The sequence below is a fragment of the Pleuronectes platessa genome, chromosome 15 (assembly GCF_947347685.1).
Source record: "Pleuronectes platessa chromosome 15, fPlePla1.1, whole genome shotgun sequence".
NCBI lineage: Eukaryota > Metazoa > Chordata > Actinopteri > Pleuronectiformes > Pleuronectidae > Pleuronectes > Pleuronectes platessa.
In genome coordinates, this window is record NC_070640.1 from 19,322,851 (window position 1) to 19,342,999 (window position 20,149).

The window sequence follows — 20,149 nt, forward strand, 5'->3', positions numbered from 1 at the left end:
GTGCACTCTGCCAGTGAGTGTCTTTGCTAAGAAACAAGCACAAGAGTGTGTGTGTGTGTGTGTGTGTGTGTGTGTGCGTGTGTATGTGTGTATTGATAATTCTAGATGTTTGGTTACTGCTCTGTATTACCATTAGGAGAAACATTGTCACTTGAATAACCCAATTTCTAACGAGAACAGAAAAAGTATTTTGCTCACCCCCCCTGCCTGGTTTACAAATATGCAGACCACTTTATTATATGTAGCCAGGTTTCAATTGATCAAAGACTGAATCCCATGAATGGAACTTTGTTTACAATTGGCAAAGCAACAACAAATTATAACATAAAAACCAACAGTTTCCACTGGGACAATAGCATTTCTTTGGTTGAAGCTCAAAATATCCCATATTCAAAATACATTAAAAAAATGACACAGCCTCTGAATAAATAACAAGATAAATAATCTTTATTTCCACGTCTTTGTCATTTATAAAATTATGTGTCCACAATTAATATTAACAAGGCAATACAGAGAATCCTTTTAATTTCTCAGAGGTGGAACTCAGGCTCTAGAGACTGTTTACTTGTCTGTACAGACAAAGACAAAAGGAACTATACTATTTAGATGTTACTGATATGAAACTGATCACTCCTACACTGTTAGTGAGGGGGGGTTAATGATTTATTGATGGTAGATTGACTGAGAACCATGCTGGATTGTCGCAGGTCTCCAGAGCCTGCATCCACACCAAACCCTTCAATGTACAGTTGTAAAACTTCATAAGCCAGGAATCATCACTGCTTATCGGATCGGTGTAAACCAGACACAGTTCTTTCACAAGCTCCTGAACATTCTCACACTGGACAATTATCACTGAAAAGATCAGCGTCCTCATCATTGATTAGCGTAAGCGTGATTCTTGTCTATCTTTAACATGATAACGTCAGATTCTTTTATCCCTACAGTAATAGACACAAAACCCCAGAAACTGTAAAAACCAAACGGGAACAATGAAGAAACAGCTTTAATATTCAACAAAAAAAAATAAAAGAAAAACGTGCACAAAGCAAAAATAAAGAATGTTTTTTTTTTTGGAAGTCTCTCTGGTCGGTGAGTTGATGTCAATGACGAAAGTTATCAAAAAAGTAAAATTATTATATGCTGTATAGGTTATTATTACAGTAAAAGGGTTCCATGCGATCATATTATCCTCTTCTGTACAGAGTTGAGGATTCAGTAGTAAAGAACAAGGCTATACAGACCTATAGTGCCAGAATGATACAGATTCATGGAGAGCTGGGACAGGGACGGGTGGTCTGCTGGTGGGAACAGAGGTGCCACATTGTCTCAGTGGTGAAAATAATATTAATAATAATAATAATAATAATAATAATGAATTGAAAAAGTCACCACTGTTTTATGGCAAGTATAATAAAAAAACAGCTTCTGGAATAACATTAAAGGAATAAGTCCACATTTTAATCCTGACTCTAGGTTATTGGTGCTGTTCAAAGTATTTCAGATCAGGGTATTTGTTTCTGGGGATGTGTTGTCGTTTATCGTTCCCAGATGGATGTGAAAATATCTGGACTCCATGATGTCACACCAAAATGTTAGGCTAGTTCTCCTGATGTAAGAAAATCACAAAACGACTAAATAGAATGTACTGTAAGCAATATCAGGCTGTCGAAGATTTTAAGAATGAATTTGCCTAGATTTTAAACCGTGAAATGAGCACCGCTTATGGAAATAAGGACTGGAAACAAAAAATAGGTCAGAAAAAGAGTAAAGGTCTGCACACTGTGTCAATAACTCCTGGTTTGATAACTTAAAAAATGAATTGTCCAGATCTACATGAGGCTTCAACTGCGGTTAAGCAGGGCCATTACATATTCCTTGCAGCCCCTTTTCTTTTCTCAGTAAATCAACCTTATCAACCAAATCACCATAGAAAAACTGTGAAAATGCCTGTTGTCATATAGCTGAGCACAATGTCCTGTTTTGTGTGACCAGCAAAATAATATTTACTGTAAAGAACTAATAATCACAACTTTAGACGTCTATGATCAAATGAACTACACAGGAAGCAGTTGATGCAGTGAGATATTTTTCCTATTTTTCATCCAGCACCTTTACAACTTTTTTTTTTTTAAATGTGCACACACTCTCCTCTCCGGTGCGGAGGCAAAGTAAGACCAAGAACCCCCCCCCCCCCCCCCCCCGACCCAGTCCACAGACCACCAGGGCCCAACACAAAACCCTTAATTAAGACTTTGAGACACAATCCACACCACCGTGGGTTCATTCAGTCAAATACATTATTATTTATTAATTACAAAACAATACCCAAGTGAAGGAGCGCTAAAGCACTGGAAAAGCAGGAGGAGCTGAGGGAGCAGCGCACAAAGCACGAGAGAGAGAGAAAAAAACGATAAGAAAAAATATTTTCCTATTGAACACGCCTCAGTCCAGGAGGACATTCAGAGTCTGTTATCACTGTCAGGAGTGGCGGCAGGACAAAGGTAATTAAAGGCGATAGCAGGAACACATTCATTTGGACCACATATTCAATGTGGAGGTGCAGTGAGCTGTATAAGGCATGGATGCTGGATGTGTCGAGTACATAAGCGAGACAATCAAGCAGTTGTCATTTTTCTAAACTTACTTTATCTACATCTACCGTGACTGAAAATCCTGTCGAGTCAAATCAATTCAAGTAAGGCTTGCACACACAAACACACGCATACACACAAACATCTTAGCACTGCTGCAGGGTTTGAAATAACTAACTTGAAATTAACGGTACATGGTTTTGTACTGTAAGGTATTCTGCACAAAATGCTCAGGTCCACCTTTAGATGTCTGACAGCTCAGCAGATGGATGTCAAAGTGAGGCTGACAACTCCACTACTAACATCGTTTAATTTTTTTAAATTTTCCTTTTGTTTTTGTGTTGGTTTGTTGTGTGAGCTGACCTCAGCACCTCGAAAAGAAAGAGCCGGAGGAAGCCTAAAGCTATTCACACCTTTAGCTGGTGGTGGTGGGTGAGGGGGGGTCGACACCTCCACACCCCGGCTCGTGAGCCAGGTTAACATCATGACCCCCGGGAGAGGGGGCGGGCCAACAGCTGCCACCTCGACAGAGAGCGATAAAGCGAGAGAGCAAGACGGGCAAAAGGAGAGCAAGTCTGCATGAAATACAATCAACGGGAGTTCTTATGCGGTGAGAGCAAAGGGCGTTGAAGGAGCAGAGCTGGAGCAGATTAGGCCAAAAATACGATTGTGTTCGGCTGATGATGCCGTGCTCCTGCACAGCTGGAAATCCACCGCCAGTGGTGTGAGTGGCCGGAGGCTGGGAGGGGGGGGGGGGGGGGGTACCATGAAATACAACACTCCTATGGACACACACGTATGATGGCTCTCTTCACTGATCTAAAATTCTTGCCGATGTTCTTCTCTGGCCAGTGCGTACACCGGTCTCTTCTCCACTGCGGGCTTCACCATCTCCATCTCTCTTTCAGTCGCTGTGCCGATTTTAAACCCACTCCCCTCCGACCCACTATTAATAAAATCCATCCCTCCCCAAAGTCCAGTTACTGCACCACTATGTTTTTAACTGTACAGTCAAAAAAGAAAAAACAATGAGCAGAAAACTTTAAAAGCAAAAGAGCCCTGGGCAGTTTATCTATTTTTTCCCCCTTTTTTTGCAGTTGTTTCTCAATCTCACAGCTAAAGACAGACCTGCATATGCCTGTTCTCACACACACACACGCTATTCAACTTCTCACACACTTGTACAAAGCCATGCTCGCAGGAACACACACACGCTCGCTTTTTCTTGCACTCATGCAAACCCTGCTCATCTCTAGTGGTGGTCTGACGGACATGCAGGAGTCGGGGGGGGGGGAACGAGGACATTGGGAGAGGAGAGATTTCCTAGCTCGTAAAGGGAAGAGGGGGAGCGTGTGTCTAACTGAGTGAGTGTGTTTAGGGAGAGGTCTTAGTTCTGCTTCCATCTCCTCCGATATTTCTTGTCATCATCAACTGAAAAACACAAAATGAAAACAGAGACTTTAGGGACCAGTGACTGGTGCGGTTAGTCTACAGCTGTTAGTTTCTACAGGACAGAGACGGAATGAAGAGATTGGAAATAAAAGTACCTTTCCACAGAAGGTGAGATTTAAAGAATTTAGGCTGATTAAGAAATCAAGGAAAGAGAAAAAGAGCAGAGGAGACAAGTTAGTGAAGGTCAATTCTGAAGGTCAACACCACTATTTATTGATTTTAAGAAGCTTCAGATACATAAAACCAGATGTTTTGTGGGTTGATTTATTGGAAAAGTGGAAACAAAAGGACTCAACATACCTTCTAGATGGTTCCTGGAGAAATATTTCAGCACCTCATCAAGGAGAATGACCGGAATGGAAATCTTCAAGACCACGATCCACTGTTGCCAGTGCAGGGGGGTCACCTGGAAGATCAGCTGAAGGACAAAGGGAATCAGATGTTAGAGACAATGTCCAATGGAGCATTTTCTGTAAGAAAACACAAGGAAATCTAAGAATGAATGAACATTTTAACACAAAGGCATAAACAGTTAAGAAACAGAAAATTCGACAGATGTTTAAACGCGCTACACACATAGGAACACGCTACAGCATGGAAACACACTGTAGATAAGGAAACACGCTACAGAGGTAGAAACATGCTACAGAAACATAAACATGCTACAGACATAGAAACAAGCTATAGATTAAGAAACATGCTACAGACATACAACAAGCTGTAGATAAAGAAACTCGCTACAGTCTTAGAAACACTACAGATGAAGAAACATGCTACAGATGTAGAAACTCACTACAGATGTTGAAACGCGTTACAGACATAGAAACACGCTACAGCATGGAAACACACTGTAGATAAGGAAACACGCTACAGAGGTAGAAACATGCTACAGACATAGAAACAATATACATGAAGAAACATGCTACAGATTTAGAAACACACTATAGATGAAGAAACATGCTACAGACATAGAAACACTATAGATGAAGAAACATACTACAGATGTAGAAACACACTATAGATGAAGAAACATACTACAGACATAGAAACAATATACATGAAGAAACATGCTACAGATGTAGAAACACGCTATAGATGAAGAAACATACTACAGACATAGAAACAATATACATGAAGAAACATGCTACAGATGTAGAAACACGCTGCAGATTCAGAAAACGCAACAAATGCTGAACAGGTAAATTAGTTCAAACAACATGCGTTTCCAGGGGACACTAAAACATGAACACACCAAACGTATTTAGAAACTTCTGGAAACGTCTCTTGTTTGGCCTGAATCAAAGGTTTCACGGTGGCCACACTAGCAGACTGAGCCCGGTGCCGGACCAGGAGGGGATGAGATGAGCTGTGAGATGGGATTTTTAAACCCTTATGTGTTTCCATGGAGACTAACTCAAACTCCTAATCCCTGTGACTCATTTCAAAGTATTTTTCTGAGTGGTTCTTCACGGTATTGATATTTTGGTAACCCTATATTAGGGAACACATATTAACCATTAACTAGTGGCTGATTAGCATGCATATTAGCTCTTTATTATTCATTATGAAGCACTTTTTTTAATGCCTTATTCTGCATGACATCATTCTACAACTACTGGGCCATTAACTAACAGTTTTCCCTCAATAACCTCCCAATTACTGCTTATTGATGCCACGCGAATATCATTTTAGTTTTACTCCCTGCTAAATGGACTTTGTTGCCATTCAAAAATGCGCTTACATCGTTGAAGGCAAAAATTACTAATATGAAAGGATTATTACTACAAGCTATCCTGCAAGCCACTTCCTCTCCTCTTCCTTCCTCCGTCCAAAGTATCCCCCCCGAAAATGTAAACTATGCAACGTACCAAACCACGGCACAATTAATATGAACAGAGACCACCTCCTTTGGTTGAATAACATTTTGGTCTGTTGGTCAGGACCAGAGCCAGAGGCACCTTTCACACTTGTTATTTTCAAAGTCTGAAGGTCCAGACCAAGTGATTCCGAGTCGCGGTGAATTGAACCTTCAGGGCCACCCTACTCTCCTCTCAAGGTATTTTATGTCTATACAAACAACACGTTAAATTAGCTTTAAAAACCTGACATATGAATATTATCAGTATATGTATTTTACGACATTTACATAGATAGATAATTTAGGCTCAGTGGCAGCTGCACAGTCCCTTTCAGCTATCCAAACGACTGCCCTGTGTACTCACCGGCAGAGGCTCCACATAGAGGATTAGGAAGTGGAGGGAGAGGGAGAGGATGATGGCTCCCAGCAGCCAAATGTTGACCCAGGGAGGCATCCTGATCAGAGACTGGTTCTCAGACAAACTGTCAGGGAGAAGTTTTCATAGATCAAAACATGTTGACAGTTCAACTCGCGCTGCCAAGATCAAACAAGGATATTCTGGCAAGCTCGCGGATTTCATTCATTTCTCATAGGACAATTACATGCGTGATAAGTTCACATTTAATTTCGAGTAGTTTGTCTCTAAATGTCACAAAATGCATCATAACAACAAGTCTCCCTTCTTCTAGCAACCACGCAAACAAGTGTCCCCTCTTGGTTTTTGGATAAAATGCACTTTCACTGGTCAGACACTCCTTTATTTTAACTTTCCCTCTCTCAGAATCTTTCCTAAGGGACACATTAGAATTAGTTTCTATAGGGAGCTACTGACAGACTTGCTCAATGAGCGTTCCTGGCAAAATCACATGGAGTTTTCCCCTCACGCCACTGTTCCTTTTATTTCCTGTCTCCTCAAAAAAGGCATTATTCCATTTCTTAAGATGTGTGACCCAAGCCTGATTCATTTACCACATCCACCAAATGCAGCATATCAAAAACATGTTCTTTATAAACAGCATCATGAAGTCATCTAGCAGAGAATGGGATGGATTCTTCTAATAGTGTTTTTTTATAGCATGGTAAGTGTGCTGTTATCCATCAGGCCGTTTTGTTGGACGACAGTGTCTCTTCTAGCCGACAGCTGTGACGTTACAGATCTCTTTACCTCAACATCATAACATAAGATGACTGACCTGTTGAGTGAGTTGAACATTTCAATAGTGACCAGCACAGACAGGGCCATCGTTGTGGGGTAGCGGGATTCAAACACCTCGCATTCTATGCCTTTGAACATGGGGTTGTCCTCAGTACACTGCATGAAATGTCTCTGTAGAGAGAGACAGACAAAGAGTGTGTTAGTGCGAGTGTGTGCTTGTGTGTCACCAGGACCTCGGTGACCTGGTTTGACGGAGCTCAAAACAGCTGCAGAACTTTCCGCCTCCTTCCTGCCCTGTGTGCAATCAAACCACCGGGGTCTTAGGACTCTTTCTATTTCTGTACACATCTGGGATCCCCGAGCATCACTGAGTCCAACAGGAGCGGATGTAGAGAAGACAACAGTAATAAAAGCCCTGCCCTCTGAGGACAGAACTGTGCTGCAGAACACAACAAGGCCGACTCAGCTGAATAATGTCTTGCAACTCACCAGCTGATAGAAAGTAACTTCTGGGCCATCTTCATCATACAGGTACCACCATGTAGCAGCGCCCACCGTTCCAAGACCCACATATCCTACAAGGAGTCAGGGACATACGTGTTCACCAGATGTCATTTCACACAAACATTAAGTTGAATATTCAGGGGCGAATCCAGGGGAGGGGCACGGGGGAACTGACTCCAGCTGCAATCTGATTGGCCCTTGATACATCTCTCTGATCTCATTAGTCATTCACTAACAATTAATATGACGATTTGTTATGAGTTTTTGTTTTCTAAGCTTTTTTCTAAGTAAAAAATGTGCTTAAACAAGAAACAAATTCCAAAATATGTAAGTAAACAAGGAATTACTTAAATGGGCACTTTACTGAATCAGTAATTGTTCATCAATGTTGGACATGTAGTTGGCCCCTCTGTGTGAATTGTTGCCCCTTTAAGGTCCCTGATTTAGAAAAATCCTAGATCCGTCACTGCAAACGATATTATACCTCAAGTTGTTACTATGCTGGACTGTAGGGGAGTTTTAAAATGATGACACTGCAAGATTTTTGTGCAAAGGGTAGAAAACAATCACAGCTTCAGGGGATATTAACTTCAGTGGTTTTGAGCTTTAAATTGCACAAAACCAGAGGCTGCCTCTTTACGCTAGAATATCACGATGCATAACTTTAGCCTTCCAGTGAGTCCTCCATTTCTAAATACTGGAAAAGCCCATATAAATATAAGCTGGCATGACATTGCAGGAATGTGTTTTTCTACCCTTCTACTGCCTAAACATCCACCATTTAAATGGAGACCTGTTTACAGGATGTCAGAGTCACTGATTATCAGTAATGTTACCTCCAATAGCCAAGTATCTGAAGAAGAGCCAGCCAGAGATGAGAGGCTCCTTTGGGTTGCGGGGTGGTTTGTCCATGATGTCCAGGTCTGGAGGGTTGAAGCCCAGGGCGGTGGCGGGCAGGCCGTCGGTCACCAGATTAACCCACAGCAGCTGCACTGGAATCAAAGCTTCGGGGAGACCCAGGATGGCGGTTAGGAAGATGCTGGACATGGACAAAGAGGAGACACGCAATACGTCAGCCGAGGAGGTCCGACTGACGGTGAAGTCTGCTTGACTACTCAAACTGTGTGTTCGCCTGTTTTCCTCACCAGACGACCTCCCCCACGTTAGAGGAGATGAGGTATCTGATGAACTGCTTCATGTTGTTGTAGATGGCTCTGCCCTCCTCCACGGCAGCCACGATGGTGGAGAAGTTATCGTCAGACAGCACCATCTCAGACGCCGACTTGGCTACCGCAGTCCCCGAGCCCATGGCGATGCCGATCTCTGCTTTCTTCAGGGCCGGGGCGTCGTTCACACCATCTCCTGTCTGCGAAATGAAGGGAATGACTTATATCATTAATGCAGAATTCCTGATAAACAATAGAAAACAAAACACTTTTCTCATAAACCAGTAGTGAGGTGTCCGGCCGCAGTGGGAGATTCCGTGGACTCAAACACTTCTCCCACCCCTCCATCGGCATAGTGGTGAGTAGATAACGAGTCAATTAAAATGTTGCGGTGAACTATCCCTTTAATCCATGCCTTAAAGCATGTGGGGGGGGGGGGGGGGGGGGCTCCTTTGTGCCATCACCCATCCGACTGCAAAACAACTCAGCACCCAGAGTTTAAGACTTATATCCATTATCCAAGAAGGTACTGCACATACTGCTGCACATACTATATATTGCTGGTTCACAATTACACAACTTATCTTTCTACTGCTCACTTATAAAACAGCCCAATATTCTATAGAGTGTTTCTATTTTTATTTTGTTTCAATTCTTATTTTTATTTCTTACTACATTTTCCCCATGCGCTTCTATTTCCTTGCGCTGCTTTGTCAACTTTGAATATCCTCTACAGAGGATCAATATGGGAACAGCTTAACTAATAATCTTGTGATAGAAAAAACTAAACTGAAATCATAACTGCTTTATATGAGTGTTCCTTACTTTTTAAAACCTTAATGCCTGAATTAATTTCCAATAATATAAACAAATTATTATTTTTGCTTTTGGCTGTCATACAGTTGCTAAATTAATTGGAGATTGTTCATTTCAATATATCATATACATATTATAGTATATATAAAATTAAGGTATGAGGCAAATTAGCGACATTAGGCATAATGGGGCATAACCTTAATTTAACAAATTTTCCAGTCTCTGGTATGTAGATTGATGCAGCTTTTGCTTGAACTTGAAAAAACAACTTATGTTTCTGTACAATCATTGCTGTTCCATCATCACAGTATTAATACCTCAAAATAACTTTGCTGCACAGTCCCAAGGGGCTAGTATGTATTTTCCACTCTGACCACTAGATGGAGGCAGAGTGCTTCCAATACCTTCCTTGGTATGTGTAGTATTTGCACCATCAGGCACAATCGTTACCTCGGCGGCATTAAGACCGGAATGGGGTATGAGGCAAATTCGCGACATTCGTCCACAAGGGGTTAAATACACAATTTTCATTTTTGGAGCCGATTATTCTTTAAACACTGATGAGTCTAACAAACTAACACTGGCTCAAAACTGCTGCCTCATTATTCAAAGTCCAGACAGGAACAAGTCAAAGCTGAGGAGGAGGGAGATACTGATCTGTCACAACGGGAGCCTGGAGTAGCTTTAGACTGTGGTGATTTCTGAAGTGTGTCTTGACAGGCAAATGGTGAAATTATAGTTTCTCTCTCTCCCAGCATCCCCTCTTCTGAGTTGTGTGAGATGGAGGGGGCAGCAGAGCGGGCCAGAGATGACAGCTCTAGATTGCAGTGTCTGAGAGAGCAGCTTCAGAGAGAACATGACAAGCCTCGCTGGCCTCTACTCATGCATCCTGTTCACACCACACACAGGTGGAGGAAGGAGAAAAAGCATTTTGCCTTGCTAGAAAATAAAAGTGATGTGTGACAAAGAGTATAATGTGTATTTGTAGAATGCCTTAACAAGTGTCTGTAAATTGAAGTAGGTGGGTGGGACTCATTTGAGCTCTGAGGTGAGTGAGTGACATCAGCCCCTCTCCTCACCATGGCAGTGATCTCATCGAATGACTGCAGGAATCCGACGATCTTAGACTTATGAGCCGGCTCGACGCGGGCGAAGCACCGCGCCCTTTTGACGGCTTCTCTCTGCTCGTCCGGTGCAAGATCGTCGAACTCGCGGCCCGTGTAGGCCTTTCCCGTCACGTCCTCCTCCTCCCCGAAGATGCCGATTCGCCTGCAGATGGCCACGGCTGTGCCCTTGTTGTCTCCCGTGATCATGATGACGCGAATGCCGGCCTCGTTGCACAGTTTAATGGCGCCGACCACCTCCTTCCTGGGCGGGTCCAGCATGCCAACGCAGCCAACAAACGTGAGACCCAACTGAAGGGAGAAAAGAAAGGGGGGCGTTAAGTTGCACAGAGTTGTAGCTAAAACTGAATTTACCACCTATCCACTTGTTTTGTTGCTAAAACCAAGGAATTAAAATGTTAAAGGGGAGAAAAAACTACTATAAAGCCTCCTTCTTCAGTGGGATGGAGATTCAATCAATCTACCAACCTAACTATTTACCGGTCTGTCGACGATTTCCAGAAAATTCTGTCTGTCTGTATATGGCTCGTATAACTTGAGAACTGTTCATCTCATTGGCTTCTGACACACTCAAGCTTAACCAAACTTTGAATAAACATGTGCTGGAGCTTCTGGGCTCTTCCTGCAGCTGGTCTTAAATCTGTCACGGGTCACTGTTACAGTTTCAAAAGAGACAGCTGCAACAAGCATCACCACAGGCCAGGTAAACAGGCATGTTTAGAACAGACACTGCACTAGTGGCTACAAACAACAGAAGAGATGACATTGGAGGAATACATTGACCAATCTTTAAAGAATTCAATCAAAAAATTGACAAGTGTAAGAGGCTCTGGATGGTTCAGCCCCTCCGTATTGAGTATAGTTAGGCTAGGTACAGTCTTAAAGCTAATGAGAAAGTATAACAAAATATTTGTGTTTAGTTTTATTTAGAGTTAGTTTAGTTTTCCTTTACCTCATACTCTGCAAACTTGTTGGAATTCTCCAAGTCCATGGTCTCTTTGCGTGGTGGGGTGTCATGAGTGGCCAGAGCCAGGCAGCGCAGGGTGTCCCTGCCTGTCCCCCAGTCCCTGATCCTAGACAATAGCTGCTCCCGCAGGGTTTGTGTCAGCGCAACCTTTCCCGTCCCCACTCGCAGGTACTTACACCGCTCGATCACACTCTCTGGAGCACCCTGAGGGGACAGATTGTAATGGACAACAAGAGACAATATAAAACAATGATGAAAATTTGAATATGTTGTCCTATGTGTTCGAGGTTATACTATTAATTCATGCCTTGATGAACATCTTGCTCTGGGAGCCCTGCTTGACTGGTGTGCAGTAGACGGACATGGACTTGCGGTCACGGGAGAACTCCAGGGTGAACTCCTTCTTCATCAGCTGTTTGATCACCTGATGGATACAAACAAAGGGGGAGAAGAAGAAGAAAAAAGAAGGAAGTGGTGAAAAAGGGTCAAGAGCTTGAGTTGAGCAAGTATCCATGGGCTGCTGTCAGGCTGGTAGCTGTGACTGAGAGGTTTGGCTGAGCTGCTGACAGGTTAACACTTCAAACCAAGTGCTTAACCAGCTTGTCTGGATATCTGACTGCCACATGTGAACAACAGCAGCTGATGTTAGTGTAGACCTGGCTAAGGGGGATTAGCAATAACAAGTGGAAATATATGGAAAACAATGGCAAAATGATAATGAGAAGGTAAATCATAATAGGGTTACTATTGGAACACAATATTATGCACAGGATAAGACCAGGTCCCTCCAAACTGTTTTATCTCGTGTCTAGTGTCAAGTCCTTTTCTACCAGTAGGTGTCCCTCTAGTTCAGAGTCCATGCTGATCACAGTGCACATGCAGGCTGAAAGGTTAACACTGATAATGCTGCCTGCTCAACACATAGCTGGGATACTGGGATGTACACACACCATGCCAGGGGTCTTAACTTGAGATGGATGGGCTGAAATCTGTCAATGTGACAAACTTGCCGTTTCTATCAAACATGGCAAGACGTGCTGAGAAATTGCTGTCCCCTTTAAAAAAAATTTTAACTTAAAAATATAAGTATTTTGCGTCCTGATGAGATTTGGAAAGTTTGGATCATCTCATCTATAATTTGCTGAAGACGCATTTTATTGTCAAGACGTGTCCTGCAGTGCACTGGGCCTGTTCTCAGGTTTAAATTTAAACCCAGAAAACATTTGCCGTCCCATCAAAGCTCATTTCATGCGAGACTCCAAAGTGTTTGTCACTGACGAGCTTTGTCCTTTTCTGAAAGTGAGTCCAACAGGGGCTTCAATGACCTTTATCCACAGTGGAGCGAGAAGGCTCAGAACCAGTGGAAATGACTAGCTGCACTGATACACCAACATCAGCTTAGTGATCCCATTGGGGCATTACTCCCACACACAGCCCAGACTCAACACTTTCCACATACACCTGACACCTTCTCATAGAGGATGCCTTTGTTTGAGATAAGCTGCAGTCACAATTGACCTGAACTCAAATAAAAGCACCAGGCAGGCTTGTGTTCTCTACAGCAGCTGTATATGACATTTTAAACAATATCACATAAAGAAAAGGATATTTTTTTCAATTATTCAAAAAGAAACTTTTTTAAATTATGGCATTGAATTAATGAGCTTGTGTCATAGACTGAACCTGAAAACATTTTTTATAACGTCAGATGGAAACTACTGAGGGGCCTATTTATTAACAATCTGTCTTCATTGGATATATCTGAGTGCAAGCGTACAACCCCTCCTGGATCAACACAAATATCAACATGTTGATTATGTATATGGCTTTATATGTATACATCGATATGTGTATATATATATACATTTAATATGACTGAAAAAGAAAGAGATCCATTCAAGGGAAGTGGGTTGAGAAAGCTATATTTTGTCCTTCTTCTTATCATACACACATCTAGTAAATTCAAGTGTTTACACATATATATGGTTTATGGAACATGTGTTTTTATTATATGCTCATATAATTTTATATTTCATGTTTTCTTTACTTAAGTTTCCCTTTTCATTAATAATTAATGCAATGAGTTAGGTTTAACAATAAGGGAGACAGTTTTATTTGTATGTTTGGGTTGGTGTGTAACGACTGTTTCAAACTAATATTTTTATCATACAAAAGGTGATATTTGTTTTGTGTATTAGAATTGCATTGTAACATGAATATGCGTCTTAAAGAAACGGATATCTTATGAGTGACATTTCAAATCAAACAATCCCAAGTTGCCACCCTGAAGTCAAACATGTGCCTGTTAACAACCTTGTGCCTTACTAGAACTCAGAATCCTGACCTGCTGACTCATTGTAAGTCACTGTGGATAAGAGTAGCAATAATGATTAATGCAAAACATGATCTTGTACAGATATGTAAAGAGGGGGTACTCAGGGTCATCACGTCGCCCCCTGTGCATGTGCACAACCATGGCAGTTGTACTCGGGTATATTGAGAGTATGAATATTTCCAGTGTTGGTGGTATACTCGTGCTGCCATGTGCAGTGCGTGCAGCACATCCAAATATTGTTCAATGTAATGTGCAATGTTCATGTGGATGTTATTACTTGCAAACTTAGTCAAAAGGTGTGGGTTACTCTGGTTTATACGCAGGTCCCTCATATGAACATCTTGGACAAACAACGACAATGCTCTACCTCTATAATTTCAAAATGTAGTATATCACACTATAAGTTTCAGGTAATATTGTAATGGATTGTTACATGCTGCCCTAGTAGCTAGTAACAGGAGAGGGTAAACCTGTCTTATTGATAAAATTCAACAGTGAGCAGTATATGAGTCTCAAAAATACACAAACTATTTCCAGAACAACAATATTTTTGTCATTTCAAACAATTTTGCAGGTTGTTTCAAGTAATGTTAATGAAAAGTAATCTCAGTACTTTTCAGGTTATCCAGGATGCATGGGTATATTTTTTAACCTTACAATCCTGTCACACTGTTGGTGTGATGGACTGTTCAAATTAGAAAATGTGATATCCCTGGTCAGTATCGAATTTATTCAGTCTTGTCATTCCTCTACATTCCTTCAAAATCTGGTACCCATAATGCACCTGGGTGTGTTATGCTAGTAGCTGCTTATGTAGCCAGGAGCCAATAACCTCAAGCTGAAATGAGGACAGAGGTCTCACGTCTTTCTAACCACACACACTCACACGCGCACACGCACACACACACACGTAGCTTACCGAGTTGCAGGCTCCTGCACGTTCCACCTTGCTCAGACCGGAGACATCAGTCTTGAAGACGTTCATCTTCTCCACCAGGGTGGTGAGAGCCGTCTCTGTGGCTTCACCCACCTTCTCATAAACACCTTTGACCTGTAGGAGAAACATGCTGCTCAGTAGTGATACAGTTTACAGAATAGGAATTGATGGCCAGGTAGATTTACAAATGCAAGGAATTTGCTTTTGTATGTTTGTGCTTAGCATAAATACAAGAATAGAAAATTTAGAACAGTATATACAATTATAAACACTTAAGAAAGATGTGTATAACATAAACCTGTGATAAGGTCATACTGTTCATATGCAAGCGAGTGGCCACGGAGGGTTTAAATTTCACAGTCACAGGTGGGTTCTTAACATATATGCAGGTCCTGGGCCTTATTGATGAGGAGTAATTCATTTAATTCAGATGCTGTAGATAACATAGTAGTGCAAACAGCCCTACACAAGCATGCACCGTAACCATTGTTTAATATGAACGATGTCAAAACAACAACTCCGGAGCAAACATGCTGTGAACAAATCTGTGTAGGTGAGATGAGGCCGTCATGGCGCACCACTCATCATTTGTTTGTGTGAGCGCTGACGGCGATAACACCCCGCACCTCTCCAGCCCCCGCCTGCTCTGCACCCACCCCCCCACCCCCTTCCTACCTCCGGTTTCACACACTTTCAATCTCACTCGCAGGCTCTTTGATCAAAGACGCACAAAATTGGTGACGAAACGGTTATTCACGAGCACAGAAAGATTTAGTCAAGGGAGGACGAGTGGAATCTGAGAAGTGCCTCATCCCTGCCCCTCTCTCCTCAGCATGGTTACCATGATAACATGGCGCTAATAAAGAAGTGAGAAACCAGAGAAAATGACTTTATACTCGAGAAAAAACTATTTCTGCAGTAGAGGAGTCTTTACAGGATATTATAGATACACAGTTTTTGCATGAGGGAACTTGTAAAGAAACATGAAAAAAGCAATACTGTGTGTGTTTCCAATTAGTTTATTTTGCATGGAATCTATAATAATATCTCTATGTGTGTGGGTGCGTGTGCGTGTGTGTGTTAATGACCTCATTGAAGTCCAGTGAAGAGTCATTGCACATGGAGCAAACAGTGGCCAACTCCAAAAGTCCATCATAGTCTCCACATTGGACAGGCCTGTCTCCTTTCAGTCTAGAAGAAGAATAAAGACACACACACACTAACGTCAGCCACAACATACTTGGGGGGGGGGACTCAACAATATTTATGAGCTCGGAAAGACATTCATTTGTTTAGCTTTCCAAAGTTGACTAGAGAAACAGTGTTTGTACAGTAGTAAAGAGTTATTTTGTGTGTGTGTGCGTGCGTGTGTGCGTGCGTGCGTGCGTGCGCGTGTTCCGGACGGGAGGGGCTGATTGCATGACAACCATGGATCCCTTCCCAGTAGAGACTGCAACGGTTGCTAGCGAAGCTCCCACACAATAACCCACACTCGGCTGTTATGAAATCGACAGGTTCATGCAGAGTCAGAAAGCTGAACTCACCAAACAGCAAAATAAACAACATGCATACACAATGAAGTGCAGAGAGCCTTCTCCTACATAACGAATCGCCACCTACAGGTACTTGGGTTCCTCCACAAATTCGTTTTTACTGAAATACTCGGACATGTTTAAATCGCTCTGTTCAGTTAAACTATTCACTCTGCACTTCAACAATTACAACCAAGAATGTGAGTTATTCAGTACAAACAGAGCAGCGAAGGCTTGATGATGCTGCCCAAGAGTTAGCAACTGAAACACAAGTTTACTAAAGCTTATTCTGGTTAGTGCAATTTGAACTAGCTGTAGTTTTCTTACAGATTGTAATCCAGTAAAAAGGGAATCCTGACCCGGCATCTCACCGTCCTTCTGAGTTTAATAAACTAACTTTGGCAACAGTTCTGCACTTAAGGTGCTAATGACATCGTTCCAGTCACAGTTTAAATCAAGATCAGTCTAAAAGTACTTGTGATTTGCGTTTTTAATTAGACCTAAAAGCCTCCAAACACCGAATTAAAAATGGCCCCTGCTGTTTTTTACGTCCAATTAAAAATGTTTTCTTCACCTCTGTGTGTATTAAAGCACAGCTGGCGAAATTTTTAGGGAAATCATTAGCACCGAGGCGACAGATCTTGGAGCACAACACCGTTTTCTTGTGTATGGTTTAGACGATAACAGGTCATGGAACTCGCATTCATGGAGAAATATGTTTGCAAAATGTGAGATGGCTATTTGACGAGGTATTAAAGCTGCACAGGCGTGCCCCAATTAAAGTAATACATGCTTGAACTGTGACACTTACATTTGTCCCTCAGGGGCATATGTAGAACCAGTTATAGAGAACTCATGAAGGGTGCAGTTTAAATCTTCCACCTTGTCAACGACGAACATCTGGAGAGGAGAAAAGGCAAACACAGACAGGGGAGGTGTAGTTAGTTAATTAGTCAGACATGCGGTTGGTCTTTGTGAGCCTAAGGCCGCCCACTGCTGCTGAAACGGTTAAGATGGATTAAATGAAGAAATCGGTCTGTTGCTAGAGCGGTGAAATAAAAACAAAACATCTCGGCAGTGAATGAGAAAGTGACCAAAAGTCCTGTGGACTGAGATATGGTTTTGACCCACATGGAAGTAGGTAGTCACAGAACTGACTAGTCTAAATATTATTTAACTCAAATTATTCCTCTTCTCGACAACGCTACCTGCTCCTCCAGTGGATCCATCATTGCAAAATTGTGTTGCTTGAGCAAAATAAGATGCACAGAATCATATCTCTGCTTAGTTTTCTTCATGAAGTCAGACTCTTCCATATAACCTGTATTACACCTGTGATAGAGGGAATTGAGGAGGATGACAAGCAATGTTTAGACCTTCTGTGATGGTGCATCTACATAATCATGGGATCCTATTATTTCACTCACCAAATAGTCAAGTGTCAGCACCAGCATATGGAGGATCTTTCTGTACAATCAATATGACTTGACTTGAAGCTTTGCACGGTGTTTACTGTGGTCACAGGTAACAACTGCAAAGACACTCAATCAATAGAGGTATGTGCTCGACTGTTTATGATCTCTTTTGTGAATGAGCAGCTCTGAAATGAGGGCATGTCCTTCTGTTGTTTGGTTCACACAGGTGATACAATAGCTTGGTTGTCACTGTGGAATTGTAGCAGTGCTGTTGGCACATCTTTGACAACACCGATTAATTACCGATTACATAAGCAACACACACAAATTCAAATAAACAATGAGGGCTGCATCATGTCTACATAATAAGCTGCCAACAAGAACTTATTAGTCCTGCATTCTTTTTCGAGCTGCTCTGGATAAATGAAAGGTTATAAGATATATGAAAATCAAATCCAGATTAGTACATATCGGAAGGAGAGATTGTTACTGGAGAGGTGGAGTTTAAGTAAAGAAATCTCTGTTCTATCAGCTCCAGATTTTTTGTGTTTCCAAACACGCAGCAGGCAACACAAGTACCGATCACACGTCTTGATGCAAAGCTTCACCAGTCACTCACACAACCACACACGCTCCAGTCAACTGCAGAAAAAAACAACACAAGTCAGAGATGGTAGAGGAAAGAGCTGGAGTCCCGTGGTCCATGGAGTTGCTTTGTTAGCAAATCTTCTTCCCTGAAATTCCCCCGAGTAGTGATTCACGACGTACTGGTAATGCTGATACACTGATTAAAAACAGGGGAGGTGTGCTGGGACTGCTGGTCAGAGCGAGACAGGCTCTGTCTTTCTTAAAGCCATAAATGCAAAACAGGCTAATAGACTGTCCTTGATCTATATTGCCTTGTTATTACTATTATTCCCTTTTTAACAACTTGACATTTAAATGAAGAAAACAGTAAACACACATACACTGGGGCAGCCCTCGTAGAACCCCTGTATTAGAGTCGATAAAGTCCAGCTGATTGAGGAATTAATGAAGCAGCTGTTTGGTTAAACTTGTTCTCCTCCTTGATTCTTCTGCCAGTGTGTGTGTGTGTGTGTGTGTGTGTGTGTGTGTGTGTGTGTGTGTGTGTGTGTGTGTGTGTGTGTGTGTGTGTGTGTGTGTGTGGTTAGCAGCCATTAATTTACAAAGAAACAGAAAATCAATGGCAGACCTGGAATGTGGGGCAGCTGCTGTCCCTTCAGCATTACGTTTGAGCCTCTTCAAGGGGAAATTACTTCTTAACAACTCTCTGCAGCAGCAGGGTTACTACATTCAGTCTCCTGCTTTAGTCTAGTTTGGAGATGATTGAAACATAGTGATATATAACCTCTATGATTGGTTGTTTTCAACGTCAGTTAAAAATTCCCACAGGATTTAGATGGCTTTTAAAAGCACAAAGGACAATGTATGGATTCAGTGGTGGAAAGTAACAAAGTACATTTGCTAAGTTACTGAGCTTTATTAGGTTTTTCAAGTATCTGTACCTTACTTCAGTAGATCATTTCAGGTACTTTTCACTTTTATTCAACTATATATTCCAGCAAATATGTGCACCCTCTACTCCAAATACATTTTTACAATGTTTTCATTGTATTTTTTATTATATAAGTAAATCAACGATGAGGGAGGAATTAGTCCATAGATCCAATCAGAGCTGACCTAGCCCCCGCCTCCTTCAATGACAGCAAAGTGCAGCATTGGTAAAGAAGTATAAAAAACTTGAGGGATACACTTGGCAATTGCTTTTACTTTTAATACTTTAAATATATTTAAATGCAAATACATACTCTTTGTCAGAAGATAATGTGGTACTTTTACTTTTACCTGGGGGACATTTAAGTTGCACTTTCACTTAAGACAAATATTGGAGAACCTGCAAGTTATGTAACCTAACTAATGATCTCATTAAGATCAGCCTGGCTGTTTGCTGTTCCCTCTCCTTCACAAGGTTCACTGTGTGGAAACCGTGTTGATTGATTAATATCAACTGAAACTTCTTAAGGACTTTAATGCAATCCCTCGCAAATGTCAACAGTCTTGTGACAGCTAGTCAACACCTTGCTTTACTTCAAATGTTTCAGTTGATATTATGTGACATTTTACAAATGTTTTGTTTGCATATTCTTACACATGTGATTATTCAAACTAAGACTCTGGCTCAGTATTGGGCCACATCTCAACTATTTGTCCCCAGGGACCCACCAGCAGGTTATAGTCCAGTCCTGCTGCTGCCTCACAGTCACAAACATTG

General features: G+C 41.7%; 1 protein-coding gene across 1 annotated transcript in view; it reads right to left on the reverse strand.

Annotated features, from left to right (window-relative positions):
* Positions 1-425: 425 nt before the first annotated feature.
* The window catches only part of atp2a3 (ATPase sarcoplasmic/endoplasmic reticulum Ca2+ transporting 3), a 50,429-nt gene continuing 30,705 nt past the window's right edge, over positions 426-20,149 (reverse strand). The window contains exons 9-21 of the mRNA XM_053441729.1: positions 17,253-17,341; positions 15,998-16,100; positions 14,892-15,023; positions 11,945-12,061; positions 11,623-11,841; positions 10,626-10,961; positions 8,710-8,930; positions 8,401-8,603; positions 7,550-7,635; positions 7,098-7,231; positions 6,269-6,386; positions 4,347-4,464; positions 426-4,025 (exon numbers count right to left, since the gene is read on the reverse strand). Of these exons, the coding sequence (XP_053297704.1) occupies positions 3,982-4,025; positions 4,347-4,464; positions 6,269-6,386; positions 7,098-7,231; positions 7,550-7,635; positions 8,401-8,603; positions 8,710-8,930; positions 10,626-10,961; positions 11,623-11,841; positions 11,945-12,061; positions 14,892-15,023; positions 15,998-16,100; positions 17,253-17,341 (1,920 nt within the window). The 3' untranslated portion in view covers positions 426-3,981. The remainder of the gene's footprint in view (positions 4,026-4,346; positions 4,465-6,268; positions 6,387-7,097; positions 7,232-7,549; positions 7,636-8,400; positions 8,604-8,709; positions 8,931-10,625; positions 10,962-11,622; positions 11,842-11,944; positions 12,062-14,891; positions 15,024-15,997; positions 16,101-17,252; positions 17,342-20,149) is intronic.